Source organism: Anticarsia gemmatalis, unplaced genomic scaffold (assembly GCF_050436995.1).
Source record: "Anticarsia gemmatalis isolate Benzon Research Colony breed Stoneville strain unplaced genomic scaffold, ilAntGemm2 primary ctg00000050.1, whole genome shotgun sequence".
Classification (NCBI taxonomy): domain Eukaryota; kingdom Metazoa; phylum Arthropoda; class Insecta; order Lepidoptera; family Erebidae; genus Anticarsia; species Anticarsia gemmatalis.
In genome coordinates this window covers 15,522-34,422 of record NW_027466807.1, presented here as the reverse complement: position 1 = coordinate 34,422, position 18,901 = coordinate 15,522, and the positions used below count along the sequence as shown (strand labels likewise).

Below are 18,901 nucleotides of genomic sequence, written 5' to 3'. Positions count from 1 at the left end.
GGACGACGCCCCGCGTGATGACGCGAGGGAGTCCCCCGCCGCCCCCGACTCTGAGATGTCATCGAGAGCCTGCTCATCGACGTCCCTGGACTCCGCCGCCTCCGGAAACCCAGGTAGGTGCCGCTGGCGTCCGCAGCCGGACACTTTTATGTTTTTGGCGAGGCGCGCGCGACCGATTGCGCGCGCCCACTCCACGTCGGCGCTGGACGCCAGACGATCGGCCCGCCTGGGTGACGAAACCCCGCCGCCGCCTCAACCGCCCTCTAGGCGCCCCCGGAGCCCAGAGGAAACGGCAGCGATGGCCAAGCGCCATTGCGCCATGCCGCCGCCGGCTCGCGCGCCGCCTGCGACCGCGCGCCCGAGCGACGCCGCACGCCCGTCCGCCGCGGAGCCAGCACCGCTACCGAAGCGAGTGCCGCCCGCGCCCGCGCACCCCGCGCGCCCCGCTAACCACCCCGCCGCCGCCGCGAAACCGACCGCGCGCCAAGCGTGCGCACCGCCCGCCGCAGCGCGCGCCGCCGCCGCACCGCGCGCCGAAGCCGCGCCGCGCGCTCCCACACCGCCCGTGTCGCCGCAGCCAGCACGCTCATACCGAGCTGTGTTGGCGTGCTCGGCCCGACCTGCCGGACCGACCGCCGTCGCGAACTCCAATCAAGACGCAGCCTCCGGGACGACTGCGGCTGCTGCAGATGCCTCCAGCAGCACGCCGCCCCAGCCGCCAAACAAGGACTACAATAGAAAACTCCGCTACCCTCCGCTGGTAGTAGAGCACCTGCCAAACTGGGCCCACCATCTTAAGGAGCTCAAGGCGCGCCTGGGCAGAGCCGCAAATGCCCGCCCTTTCGGCAAGGGCATTAGATTTACGCCGACGGAGGACCACGAGTACCGCCTCATCCAGCGGTACCTCACAGAATTGGAGAAGAGTGAGCGGGTGTCGTGGTTCTCCTACTCACTGCCAGCGGAGAGGAGCCTTAAGATAGCCATCCGGGGGCTACCCTCCAATGCCACCCCCGACGAGGTCGAGGAGGAGCTCCGCGCTCTAGGGTACGAGCCCGAATATGTTAAAAACATACGGGCTCGTGGCGACCGACCCGGGTGTATCCTCTTCGCCATCCTGAAGAGGACCAAGGACCTGACGCCGGGGATTTTCAACGTCGACGAGATGCTCGGCATCCCCGGCGTCAAGATAGAGGTCTGGCGGGGTAAGAGAAGACCCGCCCAATGCCACCGCTGCCAACAATTTAGGCATTCTTCTCACCAGTGCCACAGGACAATGGCCTGCGTGAGATGCGGCGGTGAGCATCCCGCCCGGGAATGCCCACGTCCAAAGGACGAGCCCGCCACGTGCATTAACTGCGGGGGCGAACACCCCGCAAACAACGTCAAGTGTCCCGTGTTCCGGAAGGAGGCCCGGAACACGAAGGCGGGCACGGTCGCCATCAGTGGGAACTCGCGCCGGCAACAAGCTGCCACCGAGAGGCCAACGATTCCCACTGTCAACCCCGACATGGAGCCCCAGGGGGCATCGCTTATGGCAGCAGCGAATGCTCCCACAGAGCGCGGAGAACCCGGACCCTCCTCAAAAAGGGGGCGGAGAAAGCGGAGGCGCGGAAGGAAGTCCCGCCCCGCGACAGATGCAGACCCCAAGGCACCGGAAGAGGTGCCAACACCACAGGGCGGCCAAAAAGTGTCGCCGCCGCAACCCACTGTTGTTGCGACCAAAGGCGCAGGGCCAAACCAAGCCGTCAAGACTGCGCCTGCCCACAAGGTCGCAACAACGACTAGAAGGAAGGCGGATCACTCCGCGGCAGGGACAGAGATCCCCGCGGCGACACCCTCCACGAAACCACGGAGGAACGAGAGCGGCAAACCTCTCGACGACGCCGCCATTGAGACCGCGCTGGAGGTGCTCCAGGACGTCCTCCTCGCACTGAGAGCGGGGAGCGACACCTCCAGCATTAAACAGGTGATCCTGAGGGGCATGACGCGTCTATGCGCCCTATGCATAAGCCCCTGAGGATCATCCACTGGAATGCCCGTGGCCTCGTGGGAAAGGCCGCCCTCCTCCGCCCCCTGCTGCAGGAACAGGACATTGACGTGGCGCTGATAAGTGAGACATTCCTGGGCCCTGCAGACAAAATTAAGTTCCCGGGATACCTCACTTATCGGAAAGACGAGACGTCTCCGTGCTTCAGGTGCTACCGCGGCCTGGCAGTTCTGGTGAAGCGCAGAGTCGTACACCAGCAGCTTCCCTTGAGACCCTTCAACACCTTATACACGCTGGGTGTTGAACTTCACCACGGTGGCGCTCATCTACAACTGTTCGCCGCCTATCGCCCGCCCGGTCCCGTTCTCAACGTGGCCGACATCGGCGACCTAATGAGCGCCACCGCACCGGTCGTCATCGCAGGCGACCTAAACGCCAAACACCCAGCGTGGAACTGCGCCACCAGAAACAGGGCAGGTGTACGACTCCACGACGACGCCGAAGCGCGGGGGTACACAGTCGCAGGTCCGGAGGTACCCACACATTACCCGGACAGCGTGAACCTTACCCCCGACGTACTAGACATCCTGGTCCACAACGCCGCCATGAACTGCCAAATCACTCAGCAGGTGCTTGACGACGAGCTACAATCGGACCATCAGCCTGTACTCGTCGTCATTGAGCAGCACCCCACACGTCTCGCCCCCCAAGCGCCACGTCCCAAACCGGACTGGACCAAATTCCAGGAACGACTGGAGACGATCACGCCGACTCGGCCGACCAATACCGCCGCCGATGTTGAGCTACTGGCCACGGACATAACTGCCGCTGTAAAGAGCGCCCTCGAAGCGGCGACGAACACGCACTCCACCCAGGGGCGTAGATACACCCCCCTGCCGGCTCACATTAGAAGCCTCATCGTCGCCAAGAGACGACTGCGAAAACAGTGGCAGTTCACGCGCTGTCCAGCGCAGAAAACAGAGCTCAACCGGCTAGCGGACAGAGTAAAGGCCGAGCTTAAACTCCACACCGCCGAGAGCTGGGAGCACACCATCACCGAGGCCGCCGACGACTGGTCCTCGATGCACCGACTCTGCCGCCGACTCACCAACACCCCAGCTCCGGTGCGTCCACTGCTCCACAGCGACGGGGCCCCCAGGTACCGAGCAGAAGACCGAGCGACCATCTTCGCCGACCACCTGGAGCGTCAATTCTCCCCGAACCCAACTGCCGACACGGAACACGTCGCAGCAGTCGAGCAACACCTTCGAGACTACTTCGCCACGCCGATAGCCTCAGAAGAAGACCCACTATACTTCTCCCCGGCCATGGTACGCAAAGCGATAGCGCGGACCAAGCCCAGGAAGGCCCCGGGCGCGGACGGCATCTCCAACGCAGCGCTGCGTCACCTGCCGCACAAATTCGTGGCAGCGCTGACGCGCCTGTACAACGGCGTCCTGCGCACGGGCACCTTCCCCACAGCTTGGAAGGAGGGCCGCGTTATCATGCTGCCCAAGCCGGGGAAAAACATCCTGAAGCCTGAGAGCTATCGGCCGATCACTCTGCTGCCCACCACCTCGAAGGTGTTCGAACAACTCCTGTTGCGAACCCTGGCACCCCACATCACACCGAGACCAGAGCAGTTTGGGTTCCGTGCTGAGCACAGCACGACGCTCCAGCTGTCGAGGGTACTGCACCACATCTCCGCGGCCCTTAACAAAAGGGAGAGCGCGTGTGCAGTATTCCTCGACATGGAAAAAGCTTTCGACCGGGTCTGGCACGCCGGTCTTCTCTACAAGCTGACCACTCAGACACCGATGCCCCGTCGCCTTATCAAGATAATCCAGTCGTTCCTGGAAAACCGGACTTACCGAGTAGCGGTTGAAGGAGCTCTCTCCCCGCCGAGACCAGCAGCTGCCGGAGTTCCTCAGGGCAGCTGCCTTTCGCCTGCGTTGTACGCCACGTACACGGACGACATACCGTCCCCAGAGGGGGCCCACCTCGCGCTGTACGCGGATGACGCGGCGTACGTGACGACGTCGCTGAATCCGTACCACGCCGCCGTCAAGATGCAGCGCGCCCTCGACCTCCTCCCCGCCTGGCTGTCGCAGTGGCGACTGTCCGTGAACGTGGGAAAGACGCAGGCAGTCTCCTTCTCGCGGAGGCTGATCGAGCCCCAGCCGCTACAACTCCTCGACCAGACCATCAATTGGGCCACCAAGGCCAAGTACCTGGGCGTCACTATTGACCGCCGCCTCTCCATGACGCCGCACGCCGAAAACGTGGTCGCACAGGTCCGCGCGGCCCGCGCCATACTTCGTCCAGTGCTCTCCTCACACCTCCCCACGAGAGTGAAGCTGGGTGTGTATAAGACCTACATACGCACCCGGCTCACCTACGCAGCACCTGCGTGGTATGCCCTCACGTACGAGAAGAGCCGGCGAGCTTTGCGCGTGCAACAATCGCTTGCGCTGCGCACCATCGCCGGCGCCCCAAGGTACGTGAGGAATACCACCATCCAACGCGATCTCCGCGTCGAGAGCCTGGACGACTTCGTGCGTCGCCTCGCCGCCTCCATGTTCGCGCGTGCCGACGCGTCAAACCTGGCCCATATCCGGGACATAGCGCCATGGCACGCGCGGCCACCCGACCGCAAGAGGCTACCACGCGACCTGCTCGCGACCACGCAGGCGGAGGACGTCCCTCCGCGACCAGAGGCCGGCGGCCAAGCCCCAGGTGCGGCCCAGGTGGCCCGCACCCCGGACAACACAACGCCCGCCGCTTCCGCTGCGCCGCACTCACGACCGAGTGCGTCGCACGCAGCGGAGCCATCATCACCCGCTTGTCGCGCTCCCGTTGGGTCGAGCGCGACAGCCCCACCGGACTGACTCACCGTGCACCGGGCTCCCGCCGCCTGTCTCGGCGGTAGAGCCCGGTGCAACACCGACAGGACGCGCCGCGCTCCCTCTAGGTCGAGCGCGGCGCCCACACACCGACCTGCGCTGGGCCCTCCGCCATCAAGGCGGCAAGCCCGGCGCCCTCGCTGCGCGATGCGGCAGCCACGCCCCGCCGCAGTTGCCCCTCTCCGCCTGCGAGGACGACCGCGTATATACTGCGATACGCGCCTCGTCCGCAGGAGACGGGGGCTCTCATCACGTCGGGGCGGTCTCGCCCCGCATCCCGCATACAATCCACACTACACCGCCTCGGCCCTAAACGCAGGGAGTAAGGATCGATAAAGCCTCCCCCCTGGCTGGCGCCCCCTCGTTGGGCCTCCTATGGGGCAACCATAGGTCTCACCCGACGCGGGGACGACCGCCGGGAGGAGTGAAGCTCGATCCCCAAACCTCGCGACCAGGGCCGTAGGCACTCGTCCGCCATGGGGGAAATTCCCCCCACACCCAAACACCCGCCCCTAAGTTTAGGGGCGGCGAACAAAACACCCCAACAAGGGGACCTACCAAGTCCCGATGTTGGCTCCACGTGTCCCGTAAGGGGCACTGTGAAGACTTCAACGATGCGCGTTTCATTCCCGCTCGCACAGTCGCGCCGTTCGCACCGCACGTCGTTCGTTCAGGTTCAGTTTCAGTACAATTCAATTCAATTAAGAAATGGCGCGTACCAAGCAGACCGCTCGCAAGTCCACCGGTGGTAAGGCACCGAGGAAGCAGCTCGCCACCAAGGCGGCCCGCAAGAGCGCACCGGCAACCGGTGGTGTCAAGAAGCCCCATCGTTACAGGCCCGGAACCGTAGCGCTCCGTGAGATTCGTCGTTACCAGAAGAGTACCGAGCTGTTGATCCGCAAGCTTCCGTTCCAGCGTTTGGTGCGTGAGATCGCTCAAGACTTCAAGACCGATCTCCGTTTCCAGAGCTCCGCTGTGATGGTCCTGCAGGAGGCCAGCGAGGCTTACCTCGTCGGTCTCTTCGAAGACACCAACCTTTGCGCCATCCACGCCAAGCGTGTCACCATCATGCCCAAGGATATACAGCTGGCGCGCAGGATCCGCGGAGAGCGCGCCTAAGTGCAGTCAGTACTATCGAGTACTGCAGTTGGCGTGTACAAGGCGGTGTGCGATATATTGTTGTATACACCTATTAAGTATACACTTGTATTGCCGCTCAGCCGAATACCAAAAAGGCCCTTTTCAGGGCCACACATGAGTCATATATTTTTGTAATAAAATATGTTTCTGCAACTAACATTAAAAAGTCAAACAAACTATTAATTAACACACACAATATACCTACCTAATATCTAAATACTGCAAGTATGGTCCCCATATAAATATAATAAAATAAAATATAGCAGTTGCAACATGATATCATCATTCCTGTACAAGCTATAAAGATGCAGGCCTACACACAATATACATAAGTCCATCATATTTGACAAATTACAATATTTACTGGCGTGGTACATACAGCTACATATTATATAATATTACATATTATAATAGAGACAGTACATATAGGACGAAATAGATCCTAAATACAAAATGGTCGAATTTCATTACCTACATTACTGTACTTATACATTTTTTTTTTTTTTTTTCTTTTTCTTTTAACCAGACAGACACTCCTTAAATAATACTGATCGTGTATTGTATGCTTATAATAAATATAGATAGGTACCTACTGCTGAATGATGATAAAAATTATCAAAATCTAACAACCAATTTAATATAGGTACCTAAAATAATACTTTTTTCTTTTCTTTTTTTTTTTAAATCAATATTATGATGTTATACACTGCTAACCATATTATAGGCGGTGTGTTATAATATTAATAAATAAATATTATTTGATTAGTTTATATAATTAAGTAAATAGTTGAAATTTACTTTTTTTTTTTTTTTTAAATATACATATACAATAATATCAACTAAAATGAGGCAGCAAGTCGCACACGGCCCGCCAAAACAAAACAAACCCTGCGCGTCCGAGTTCCGACCGACCTATCGACTAGCGAACGAGCGAGCTCGAGCGAGCGCCGCAACGCGTATATAAATGAGGGGCATGTACTGGCCCGTGCACCCAGTCGTTCGCCAGCGCTCGCCCGTTGAACAACGTGCGCGCGTCACTTGTCTGTCTGCTCAACTCAACGTCACAACACTAAAGAACAAAGAAGATGACCGGCCGCGGAAAGGGAGGAAAAGGTCTGGGAAAGGGAGGAGCCAAGCGCCACAGGAAAGTGCTTCGCGATAACATCCAGGGTATCACGAAGCCCGCCATCCGTCGTCTCGCGCGCAGAGGCGGCGTCAAGCGTATCTCCGGTCTTATTTACGAGGAGACTCGCGGTGTGCTGAAGGTGTTCCTCGAGAACGTGATCCGCGACGCCGTCACATACACCGAGCACGCCAAGAGGAAGACCGTCACCGCCATGGACGTCGTCTACGCGCTGAAACGTCAAGGCCGCACCCTGTACGGTTTCGGCGGTTAAGCTGCTTCTGCTCGACGGACGACGACACACACACCCGTCCTCCAGCCGGCACTGTCGCAATTGCGCATCGCTCGTTGAGCGTACGCGTCATATGTGATAGCGCTAATAAAAAGGCCCTTTTCAGGGCCGCATACGATTCATATAAACTATTATAAAGTTTATGTTTCTATAATGAACACACGATAAGTCAAACTCTCATACTATACTACATAGTAGTATACTGTATACAGTATACTATACACGTACATAATAATAATATATGAATAAATTCACTTCACCTACTAACGCTAGAACGCAACGTACCGAGTAGTTTACTATAACATAATCATCAATATTATATGAAACGAATAGAGTATAATACACGTACGTAGGTAACCTACCTACCTATATAATGTGTTATGATAAAATCATTGATACTGGTGTATCTCTCTGTCAACTTACTTATGTACAGCTACTACTTGTTTGAAGTTATGAGTGAGTATGTACATATATTACAAAAATACAATATTTGTAATCAGAACACTGACTGACATACCTGGATCGTCTCTCTGCATTCGACTGCGTTTCTTCTTAGTTGATGCTACGTTGCGACGTCGAATGTCCTCAGGGCTCAGCCTCAGCCTCAGCTCAGCTGCTTACCGGTAACCTGAAATAGAAATATCCGTACAAATTACAAATAGGTACATAGTAATAAATAACATGCAAGCATTAATAATAGGTATTAAGATTAGAATTAAAATGTTTCGAGTAACATTTAAATAATAGAGAATATAAACAGTTTAACACTAACTAACGTAACTGTATGATAATTAAAATAATAATTGTCATATTGATATATTATGGTATGTGTACATGTCAACATCAAAGTAATGTTGTTGTTAAAACTTACATACATGTGCGTGGTGGCGCCACTGAGCACGACACTTAGCGTTAAGTTTTAAGAATTGTTATGTTATTTTCTAATATTCGACTGATTGTATTTTTATAAGGTAGATAATAAGACAAGAATTGTAAATATATATACTTTATTTAAGAAATTGTACAGAAATACACTAAAAATTGTTAATTAATGTAAGCGGCTCTCGTCGCAGTCAAGTTTCCTAGTACTTAAGCTTTTGTCCAAAATGTCTTACTGGAATCCTATTGGCTAAAATGCGGGGATTCTAATTGGTCCATTTTTATCGGCCAATAAGAGGGCCTACATTAATTTGAGGATTTTGTATAAATATGGTGGCCATTTGTACTAGCAACACAGTCCACAGCTAGCATCGAAACAATAAGGATCTGAAAATAAACTTTCTTCAAACCGCAAGAAGTCTTCTTATTTACCGGCACAGCATAATGTACCCAGTACATTAAATGGTCCTTCGAGCCGGATACAGGAAGAAAACATTGAAGAAAGAAGCCTGAACATTATTGAAGAAAGGATCCTGAATAACAGTGAAGAAACAAGCCTGAAACATTATTGAAGAAAGGATCCTGAATAACAGTGAAGAAAGAAGCCTGAACATTATCGAAGAAAGGATCCTGAAAAACATTGAAGAAAGAATCCTGAAAAATAGTGAAGAAAGAAATTATTAAAACTGAAGATAGAAACGTGAACAAAACGAAAACATGCCGACTACGCGTTCAGAAGGAAAGGGGCGCAAGACGACCGCACAAACACCGTCGTCGTCCGAGGGCACGGCCAGCACCTCGGCGACCGGTGCTACCACCGAGGCTACGGGCACCAGCGTCACAGGAACGACCGACAACACAGAGAACACAGCAGCCACCACATCGGTCACCGCGACGACAGCGCCCTCGGGACGAGCCTCGGCACCGCTTGCGCCACCAACAGACGAAACACCTTCGGTAACCGCTTCAACAGCACCGACGCTCCGGATGGACGCCGCGTGTATGCAGCCGCCTGGCGGGAGGACGGACCCTCTTCCGAACCGCAATAAGGAAACTACGAAACCAGGTGAGACAGTGACAGTGCAAAGGAAAGTGAACATTAGTGTGCAACCGAACAAACCACAGTGCCCCTCCCCCCCGCCAGTGCTAAGGGCGCAAGGGGGATCAACCGCGAGTCGTGTTAAAGCTATTAAAATCGCAAAAGCGCGGGAAGAGTTGTTACGCTTACAAGTGGAGTTGGCTACCGCGCGCTTAGCCGTCCTAGAGACTGAGGACTCAGATGAAGAACAAGAAGAGATATCCGTGTGTACGAAAGAGGAAGTGAACGAAAGGGTTGACAGCTGGCTAGAGAGGCAAAACACGCAACCAATCTTGGCGATCACGAACGAACCACATCAGCCGGAAGAGCCGTCAGTTATAAGAACCACTATGCAGGGAGATCAACATCAGTCGCACGGGACTCTCACACCGGCGGGAGCTCGACAGGACTTCAAGGAACTTGCGGAGGCCATAACGTCAGCAGTGAGAGCGGGTCAACGACCTAAGTTCATCGAACTACCTATTTTCAATGGTTCGTATCAAGATTGGCTACCTTTTCGCGCCGCTTACTATGAAACGGAAAGTGTGTATAGTACAGTAGAAAACATAAACCGCCTGAGAAGAAATCTTAAAGGAAAAGCCAGGGAAGCAGTTGAGGGTCTGCTTATCACCGACGCTCACCCATCCGAGATAATGCAAGCACTCGAATCTCGATTTGGACGACCAGAGTCTATAGCGATGATGCAAATGGAAGCGCTACGAGTTTTACCACGTCTCACGGAATCGCCCCGCGACATATGTATATTCGCCACGAAAATCTCCAATATCGTCGCTACATTAAAAACCTTAAGCTGTATCAACTACATGTACAACCCGGAAGTGAGCAAGACAATAGTGGACAAGCTGACGCCTACCCTGCGATACAGATTCTTCGACTTCGCCGCCGCGGAACCCAAAGAAGACCCAGACTTGATGAAGTTAGACAAGTTCCTGAGAAGAGAATCAACGCTATGCAGTCCTTACGCGCTACCTGAGCAAATATCAACACAACCGCCGTTCACCGCACAGAAGAGGCCACAGAGAGTTCACAACGTCACGGAAAAACCGTACACACCGAGATGTCCGGTATGCGAACAAACAGGACACTTGGTGACAGAATGTGGACGTTTTAAGAAGATGAATGAAGATGAACGATGGGACATAGCCAAGGCCAAACGACTCTGCTTTCGATGTTTGAGATATAGGAAAGTTACTCACCGTTGTGCTACGAAACAATGCGGCGTGAACGACTGTAAATACACTCATCACACGCTTCTACACTGTAACAAAAAAGAAGATAAGAAAGAGTCCGAAGCGTCGGAAATCATCACCTCTACGTGGACGCCTAGAAAGAAACAGTCTTTCTTAAAAATCATACCAGTGCAAGTAGAAGGTTCTACAGGTCAAATCAACACCTTCGCGTTAATGGACGACGGCTCTACAGTGACCCTGATCGACAACGACCTAGCCAAGCAAATAGGAGCGACAGGACCCGTCGACCCGTTGAAAATACAGACAATTAGTGACGTCAAAACGTCAGAAATAGCCTCTAGAAGAGTCACATTCTCGATTAGAGGTATGAACGGTTTTGAAGACAGAATACAGGCTCGTACAGTAAGAAACTTCCAAGTGTCGTCGCAACGCGTATCTAGGGAACACATCAAGGCGTGTCAACATCTGAAGGACATACAGGGAGAGTTGACATATGAAGACGTGAAGCCGAAGCTACTGATCGGACAAGACAACTGGCATCTCCTACTGACATCGGACATAAGGAAAGGAAACAAAGACCAACCTGTGGCATCCCTCACGTCACTAGGTTGGGTACTCCATGGCAGTTTGCTGAAGCACAAAACCCAGAGCATCGACTTCGTATCTCATATGACCGAAACAAATGAAGACCACATAGAAACCTTAGTCAAGCAGTACTTCGAGATGGACGCGATCTGCCTGAACCCCAAGAGACCTAGATCAGACCCAGAGGAACAAGCTCTTCGAATCCTAGACAACACTACGAAAAAGACTGAAGATGGAAGGTATGAAACAAGTCTGTTATGGCGTAAAGAAGACTACAACTTACCCAACAACTACGAGAACTCCTTGAAGCGTCTACACAACATCGAGAAGAAGATCGATCGAGATCAAGTTTTGAAGACGAAGTACAAGGAACAGATGGAAGCACTCGTACAGAAGGGATACGCAGAACCTGCACCTCGAGAAACAACACCCGGTAAAACCTGGTACTTACCACACTTCGCGGTCATCAACCCCATGAAGCCAGAGAAGTTACGAGTGGTACACGACGCAGCAGCCAAGACGAAGGGAGTGTCTCTCAACGACATGTTACTCAAAGGTCCGGATCTCCTACAGTCTCTACCAGGCGTCGTGATGAAGTTCAGACAACATGCTATAGCCGTCACAGCCGACATCAAGGAAATGTTCATGCAAGTGCAACTACGAGTTCAAGATAGAGATGCGCTACGTTACCTATGGCGAGGAGATAGAAGAGACGACAATCCCCCCGAAGAGTACAGAATGAAGTCACTAATATTCGGCGCGTCGAGCTCACCATCAACAGCGATCTACGTCAAAAACTTGAACGCGAAACAATACGAAGTGTCAAACCCAGAAGCAGCGTTAGCCATCAAGAACAAGCATTACGTGGACGACTACTTGGACAGTTTCGAAACATTGGAAGACGCTATACGTATAACAAAGGACGTGCGACAAATCCATCAAAACGCAAGCTTCGAGTTGAAACAATGGAAGTCGAACTCACCCTCACTATTAGCCGCATTAGGAGAACAAGAACAAAGGGAAGATCTCGAGTTATATACGTCGACAGAAACCACAGAACGAGTGTTGGGAGTCATATGGAAGATCACTACAGACGAATTAACGTTCAATCTCAACTTGGCGAGAATTGAACCGCCACTACTGAAAAGGAAGACGCCGACGAAGAGGGAAGCACTCAAGATCGTTATGTCTCTATTCGACCCACTAGGACTCGCATCACCGGTGACTATCAAGGCGAAACAAATACTACAAGAAGTCTGGCGCAGAGGAACGGGCTGGGATGCTGAAATACAAGAGGATCTCGCAGAGGAATGGAAGATATGGATGGAACATCTACAAAGACTTCGAGACGTGACCATACCACGGAGATACCTCGGCTACAGCGATGCGACTAAGCTTCAGCTTCATGTCTTCACCGACGCGAGCGAGTCTGCCTACTCAGCGGTCCTATATTGGCGAACGGAGACGCCGAACGGGGACGTAGCGGTGTCACTCATCATGGCTAAGGCAAAGGTAGCACCTCTTAAACTGACGTCGATACCCCGCCTAGAACTACAAGCAGCAGTGATGGGAACCAGAATAGCTGAAACAGTCATAGAAGAACATGAGAAGAAACCCGACAAGAGAGTATTTTGGACAGATAGTCGAACAGTGTTAACTTGGATACGAACGGGATCAAGATCATACAAACCCTTCGTGGCTCACCGTTTAGCAGCGATTGAAGAGAGTACAAAGGTAAACGAATGGCGTTGGATACCAACCAAAATGAACGTAGCCGACGACGCCACTCGAGACGTACCTGTTGCCTTCGACAAGCACCACCGATGGTACAAAGGTCCTGACTTCCTGCTCACCGATGAAGAACTTTGGCCAACAGAGAAGCACAACGAGAAGACGGAAGATTCGACAGAAGAGAAGGTACACCTCACACGCCACAAGGAAGATCTGAAACTAAGTCAAGGTTTACCCGATGTATCACGCTTCTCAGACTGGAATCGACTTCGATACACAACAGCGAGAGTTCTACAGTTCATTCAACTGTGTAGAAACAGGACGGATAACGTCAACTACAAGAGGACAATAAGAAACACAGTGAAGGACCCGAACTGGAATCAAACAACGAAGAGAGAAGTGGTCAAGAAAGCAACTTCCTTACGCAGCTACGACAAGATTATCCCGGTAACAGCTGAAACACTCAAGAAAGCAGAAGAACTTCTCATGTGTGCATCGCAAGTAGAAGCCTTCGCAACAGACATAGAAGACTTAAAAGACAACAAACCGATCAACAAAGAAAGCCGTCTACATCACCTAAGCGTCGAGCTAACCAACGACGTCATCAGACTCAGGAGCCGAATCGACGCGATAGGAGCAACCAACGAAGCCATCAAAAGCCCTATGGTGTTAGACGGAAACCATCCGACCGTAAAGTTGTGGGTCAACTCAGTACATCGACAGTTACATCACGCCGGAGTTGAAGCTACAGTGAACGAGTGCAGACAACAATACTGGGTCATACGCATTCGTCCAGTGACCCGAGCTATACTGAAGAGATGCCTGTTTTGTAGAATGAAGACACAAGTACCGCCACACCCAAGGACCGGAGACCTGCCAGCCTGTCGCCTCGCGCATCATCGACGACCCTTCACGTATACAGGCGTGGACTACTTCGGACCTCTCTCGGTAGCTGTTGGCAGAACAAGACAGAAGAGATACGTCGCAATCTTCACGTGCCTCACCACACGAGCTGTACATCTAGAAATAGCGGGTTCACTCACAACCGACTCCGCTATTATGGCGCTACGCAGGATGATCGCGCGACGTGGGTGTCCAACAGAAATCTGGTCGGACAACGGTACCAACCTGAAGGGAGCAGACAAGGAACTCAGACAAGCAATCGACGCAGGGACATCGCAGGAAGCAGCGAAGAGGACAATCTCCTGGCGCTACATACCCCCCGGTGCACCATTCATGGGCGGCGCATGGGAGAGATTAGTGAGGTCAGTCAAAGTGGCCCTCACAGCGACACTGCACGAGCGAAACCCTACGGAGGAAGTCCTGTCTACTCTACTTAGCGAAGCCGAGTACACCGTGAATAGCCGACCGCTGACTCACGTATCAGTTAGCGCAGAAGATCCTGAAGCTCTCACGCCCAACCACTTCCTATTGGGCGGACCCGGCCGAGTACCACAACCCGGTACATTCACAGAACGAGACGAACTTTCAACATCAAAATGGCGAGCAGCGCAACGACTAGCCGACGTTTTCTGGACGCGGTGGCTGAGAGAATATCTACCGGAACTTCAAAACCGGCGGGAGCCCCACGGACGCGGACCTGCGGTACGAGTCGACGACCTAGTGCAGGTCGTTGACCCCAACCTGCCACGCAACATCTGGCTACGAGGACGTGTGACAGCTGTCTACCCAGGCCCGGACAACGTCGTGAGGACCGTGGACATCCTGACCAAAGGAGGAGTTCTTCGCCGACCCGTCCGCAAGCTGGTGATACTGCCGCTCAGGGGAGACGACGCACCCGCACCGACAGAAGATGCGACGACCTCGCACGGCGGGAGAGATGTGCGTGGTGGCGCCACTGAGCACGACACTTAGCGTTAAGTTTTAAGAATTGTTATGTTATTTTCTAATATTCGACTGATTGTATTTTTATAAGGTAGATAATAAGACAAGAATTGTAAATATATATACTTTATTTAAGAAATTGTACAGAAATACACTAAAAATTGTTAATTAATGTAAGCGGCTCTCGTCGCAGTCAAGTTTCCTAGTACTTAAGCTTTTGTCCAAAATGTCTTACTGGAATCCTATTGGCTAAAATGCGGGGATTCTAATTGGTCCATTTTTATCGGCCAATAAGAGGGCCTACATTAATTTGAGGATTTTGTATAAATATGGTGGCCATTTGTACTAGCAACACAGTCCACAGCTAGCATCGAAACAATAAGGATCTGAAAATAAACTTTCTTCAAACCGCAAGAAGTCTTCTTATTTACCGGCACAGCATAATGTACCCAGTACAATACATATTTAGACAAATCGAACTAAATAGAAAATTTTATGCATAATATTAATTAATTCATATTTGTGTGTGTGTTTAATATTGTGTTCAAGTAAGTGTTGTGTTGTTGGACACTGGTACATAATAATAATTAATAGCTGTAACTGAGAGCACTGCCTAAGGGAATGAATCTACTAAACTTACACGGGACACGGGTGTCTGTCTCCGTACCGTGTACCGTGTGTGTACGTACGGCGAGAGATTGAGCGTGTGCATAACGTGATTATTCGTCTATTGGCATGTTGAATTGCATTATATGCACTTTCACATTGTTTAATATAGTATTTTGTAATTTTATATTAGTTTATTAAACGTTATACCACCAGGTCTGACTCGCCCGTCCTTAAGTGGTATAACGCTTTCGTGTTTTACGAAGGTTCACTTTTAATCGTCTAATACGTTCGACCAAAGTGTTAATACAAATGAAATGTTGATACGTTTCAAGCTCGATATCCTCCTTGTTGATTTATCGACCGTTTACAACTGAAACGTTGTGTTTTATAGAGAAAAATACATTTTGAAGTGAACGCGAGGTATGCCAAGTAGACAGTATGGATTATAATGGTGAGCGCCGGCTCGATCGTTCGTTTTATGCGATATCTATCGGTACCGGTAGATAGTCTCGTTCATTATGTATACGAAAATACAATAAACGAGTGTGGTTACATAACAAAAATATAATAAATTTGTATTTAATTAGATACGTGTTAGTGAAAAGTATGAAGTGTTCATACGAGAAATCGTCTCGCGACAGAATGGCCCTCGTTACGGTAAAGTCTCGAGGTAGCTAATCGGGTGGCAAGTTGCGTATAGTGGCGACATCTACTACGATAGTCGAAGTCTCAGATCGAACCTCTCTTTCACACTCGCGTGAACACGTTTGTTTGATCGTTCTCTCTCTCTCTCTCACTTACTTACTTACTCTCGCAATCAATCTATCAACAATCAACAATGGCCGATACAGCAGTCGCCGCCGAAGCTCCCGCTCCCGCTACACCAGCAAAGAAACAGGCAAGACAGGCGGGCGGCGCTAAGAAACCTAAGGCGAAGCCTACGCACCCGAAGACGTCCGAGATGGTGAACAACGCTATCAAGGAGATGAAGGAGCGCAGCGGATCCTCGCTGCAGGCGATCAAGAAGTACATCGCCGCTCAGTACAAGGTAGACGCCGAGAAGTTGGCGCCGTTCATCAGAAAATACCTGAAGAGCGCCGTCGAGTCCGGCGCGCTCATCCAGACCAAGGGCAAGGGCGCGTCCGGTTCGTTCAAGCTAGAGTCCAAGTCGGCCGCCGCCAAGAAGCCGAGCGCGAGCGCCGGTGCGGGCAAGGCAGCCGCCGGCAAGGGTGCAGCGGCAGCGTCGAAGGCCGGCAAGAAGGCGACCGCCTCCGCCGCCGGCGCCAAGAGCAAGAAGGCCACAGCCGCGTCCGCGTCTGCCTCCGCATCGCCGTCCAAAGCCAAGGCTTCGGCCGCCGCGAAGGACAAGAAGGCCGCCGCCGCCGCGAAGAAGAAGCCCGCCGCCAAGAAGGCCGCCGCGCCCGCCAAGGCCAAGGGCGGCGCCGCACCCAAGGCTAAGAAGACCGCGAAGCCACCCACGAAGAAGCCGAAGGCGCCCAAGCCCAAGAAGGCCGCCGCTACGCCCAAGTCCAAGCCCGCCGCGAAGAAGGCAGCCGCAGCCAAGAAGTAAATATCACACACGCCGGCCGCAGCCAACGAGTGCGCGCGCTATACACGCGCGGGTGCGGTGCATGGTCGCGCTACACCGTCGTCGCGTCGTCGGTCCCGCCGCGCCGCCGCCGCAGCATCAGCAGCAGCAGCAGCAGCAGCAGCAGCAGCAGCAGCAGCGGCAGCGAGCGACCCGCCACCGGGTCGCCGTCGCAGCAGCCGCGAGCCTCACGGCGGCGTGCGTGACACACTCGCTCGCCACTACCAAAAACAGCCCTTTTCAGGGCTAACAATATATTCATGAATCATGTACAAACATACATATTCGTTTCTGATGCGTATACAGAAAGTCAAACAAACTAACCAACCAACTACTAACAAAACAATAAACTACCACAGCTATGTAACCAACCAACTAACTAACTAACTAAGGTATATAACACGAGAGAGATAATAACAACAATAATTATAATAATTGTATAGCTATGCTATGATAGTCGACGACGAATCAAACAATACACGAACCGACGACGTTACCTATGCCACCCTACATGACATGTGAGTGGTTAACTCGTAACGTAACTATAATTTCAAAACACCTAGAATATCATACACTATAACTAGCTACTACATAATACCTATATACAGCTAACAGCTTATCTGAAATAAAAAACTCACCCAAAGCCGCCGAACACATACCTACGAAGCACACGATACGATGATGATGACGATGACGATGATATTATATCATTATAACGGCACACCGCAACACAAACACAAACACAAACACACCCTAGCTTCCCTAGGTCACTCGCGAGTACCTAGATACTCGTAAATAATATAAATGTATTAGCTCTAATCACATCGCGATGCACATTGCAATTTGCACGCCGCGTACGTTACTCACTCACAATTCAAATTATTATAACTCTCAAGTGACATTAGTGACACTACGATATTGCAATTGCACCGACTACCTACACTCACCTACACGAGAAAAAAAAAAAAAAAAAAAACACATTCATAAATATTTTATTAGTTACTGTCAAAATCAAACTGACAAGTGACGACGCCCGACTGCCGGACGAAAAAAAAAAAAAATTTTTTTTTTTTTCTTTATTTGTATTGATATTCTCATCATTATACTAAGCATATATATTATAAGTACATTATACATAAATCATAAATCTATAATTCATAAAATATAACGTGGAAATGGCGCGAAAGTGCCGCGCACGCGCAATAGCGGCGATTATCGTGTTGTTTTCTCGCCCGTTTCGTTCGTGAGCGTCGACTCCGCTCCCCGCCCGACGGTTGCGCGCCAGCGATCGCGTATATAATAAAATGCCCCTGCTGTTGGCGAGTCACTCTACAACGCTTACTCGCTGCGCGCGCACACGGTGTTAGCTGTGTGTTTAACTTTGTTTTCAAATCTTCAATTTAAAAACTCTTCAACATGTCGGGCCGCGGCAAAGGTGGCAAAGTCAAGGGAAAGGCAAAGTCTCGCTCCAACCGTGCCGGTCTTCAGTTCCCCGTCGGTCGTATCCACAGGCTCCTGCGTAACGGCAATTACGCCGAGCGCGTCGGTGCCGGTGCACCAGTGTACCTGGCCGCCGTCATGGAGTACTTGGCCGCTGAGGTTCTCGAGTTGGCCGGCAACGCAGCGAGGGACAACAAGAAGACCAGGATCATTCCCCGTCACCTTCAGTTGGCCATCCGCAACGACGAGGAGTTGAACAAACTGCTCTCCGGCGTGACCATCGCCCAAGGCGGTGTCCTGCCGAACATCCAGGCGGTCCTGCTGCCCAAGAAGACCGAGAAGAAGGCTTAAAACCACCGCCTACTCCTCCTCCTCACACCCGACGCACTTCGTGGGAAGATATAATGATACGTTGCTGTCGTACGACCAAGACGACGACGACGGCGGCGTGCATTTTTCTTACAAAAGGCCCTTTTCAGGGCCACAATAT

At 51.9% G+C, this 18,901-nt stretch overlaps 5 protein-coding genes across 5 annotated transcripts; all 5 read left to right on the top strand.

Annotated features, from left to right (window-relative positions):
• The first annotated feature begins 5,499 nt into the window (after positions 1-5,499).
• LOC142986998 (histone H3-like) lies at positions 5,500-6,009 on the top strand. Its single transcript, XM_076135554.1, has one exon. It carries the CDS (start codon positions 5,599-5,601, stop codon positions 6,007-6,009), a length of 411 nt encoding a protein of 136 aa, XP_075991669.1. The 5' UTR covers positions 5,500-5,598.
• A 1,023-nt stretch (positions 6,010-7,032) lies between these two features.
• Positions 7,033-8,070, top strand: LOC142986979 (histone H4). The gene has a single exon (XM_076135533.1). The coding sequence runs from the start codon at positions 7,116-7,118 to the stop codon at positions 7,425-7,427; it is 312 nt and encodes a 103-aa protein (XP_075991648.1). The 5' UTR covers positions 7,033-7,115; the 3' UTR covers positions 7,428-8,070.
• Positions 8,071-8,309: 239 nt separating this feature from the next.
• Positions 8,310-15,214, top strand: LOC142986969 (uncharacterized). Its single transcript, XM_076135523.1, has one exon. The coding sequence runs from the start codon at positions 9,042-9,044 to the stop codon at positions 14,802-14,804; it is 5,763 nt and encodes a 1,920-aa protein (XP_075991638.1). The 5' UTR covers positions 8,310-9,041; the 3' UTR covers positions 14,805-15,214.
• A 70-nt stretch (positions 15,215-15,284) lies between these two features.
• Positions 15,285-17,193, top strand: LOC142986971 (uncharacterized). The gene has a single exon (XM_076135525.1). The coding sequence runs from the start codon at positions 16,222-16,224 to the stop codon at positions 16,951-16,953; it is 732 nt and encodes a 243-aa protein (XP_075991640.1). The 5' UTR covers positions 15,285-16,221; the 3' UTR covers positions 16,954-17,193.
• A 1,063-nt stretch (positions 17,194-18,256) lies between these two features.
• On the top strand, positions 18,257-18,889 carry LOC142986975 (histone H2A). Its single transcript, XM_076135528.1, has one exon. The coding sequence runs from the start codon at positions 18,388-18,390 to the stop codon at positions 18,760-18,762; it is 375 nt and encodes a 124-aa protein (XP_075991643.1). The 5' UTR covers positions 18,257-18,387; the 3' UTR covers positions 18,763-18,889.
• Positions 18,890-18,901: the final 12 nt, after the last annotated feature.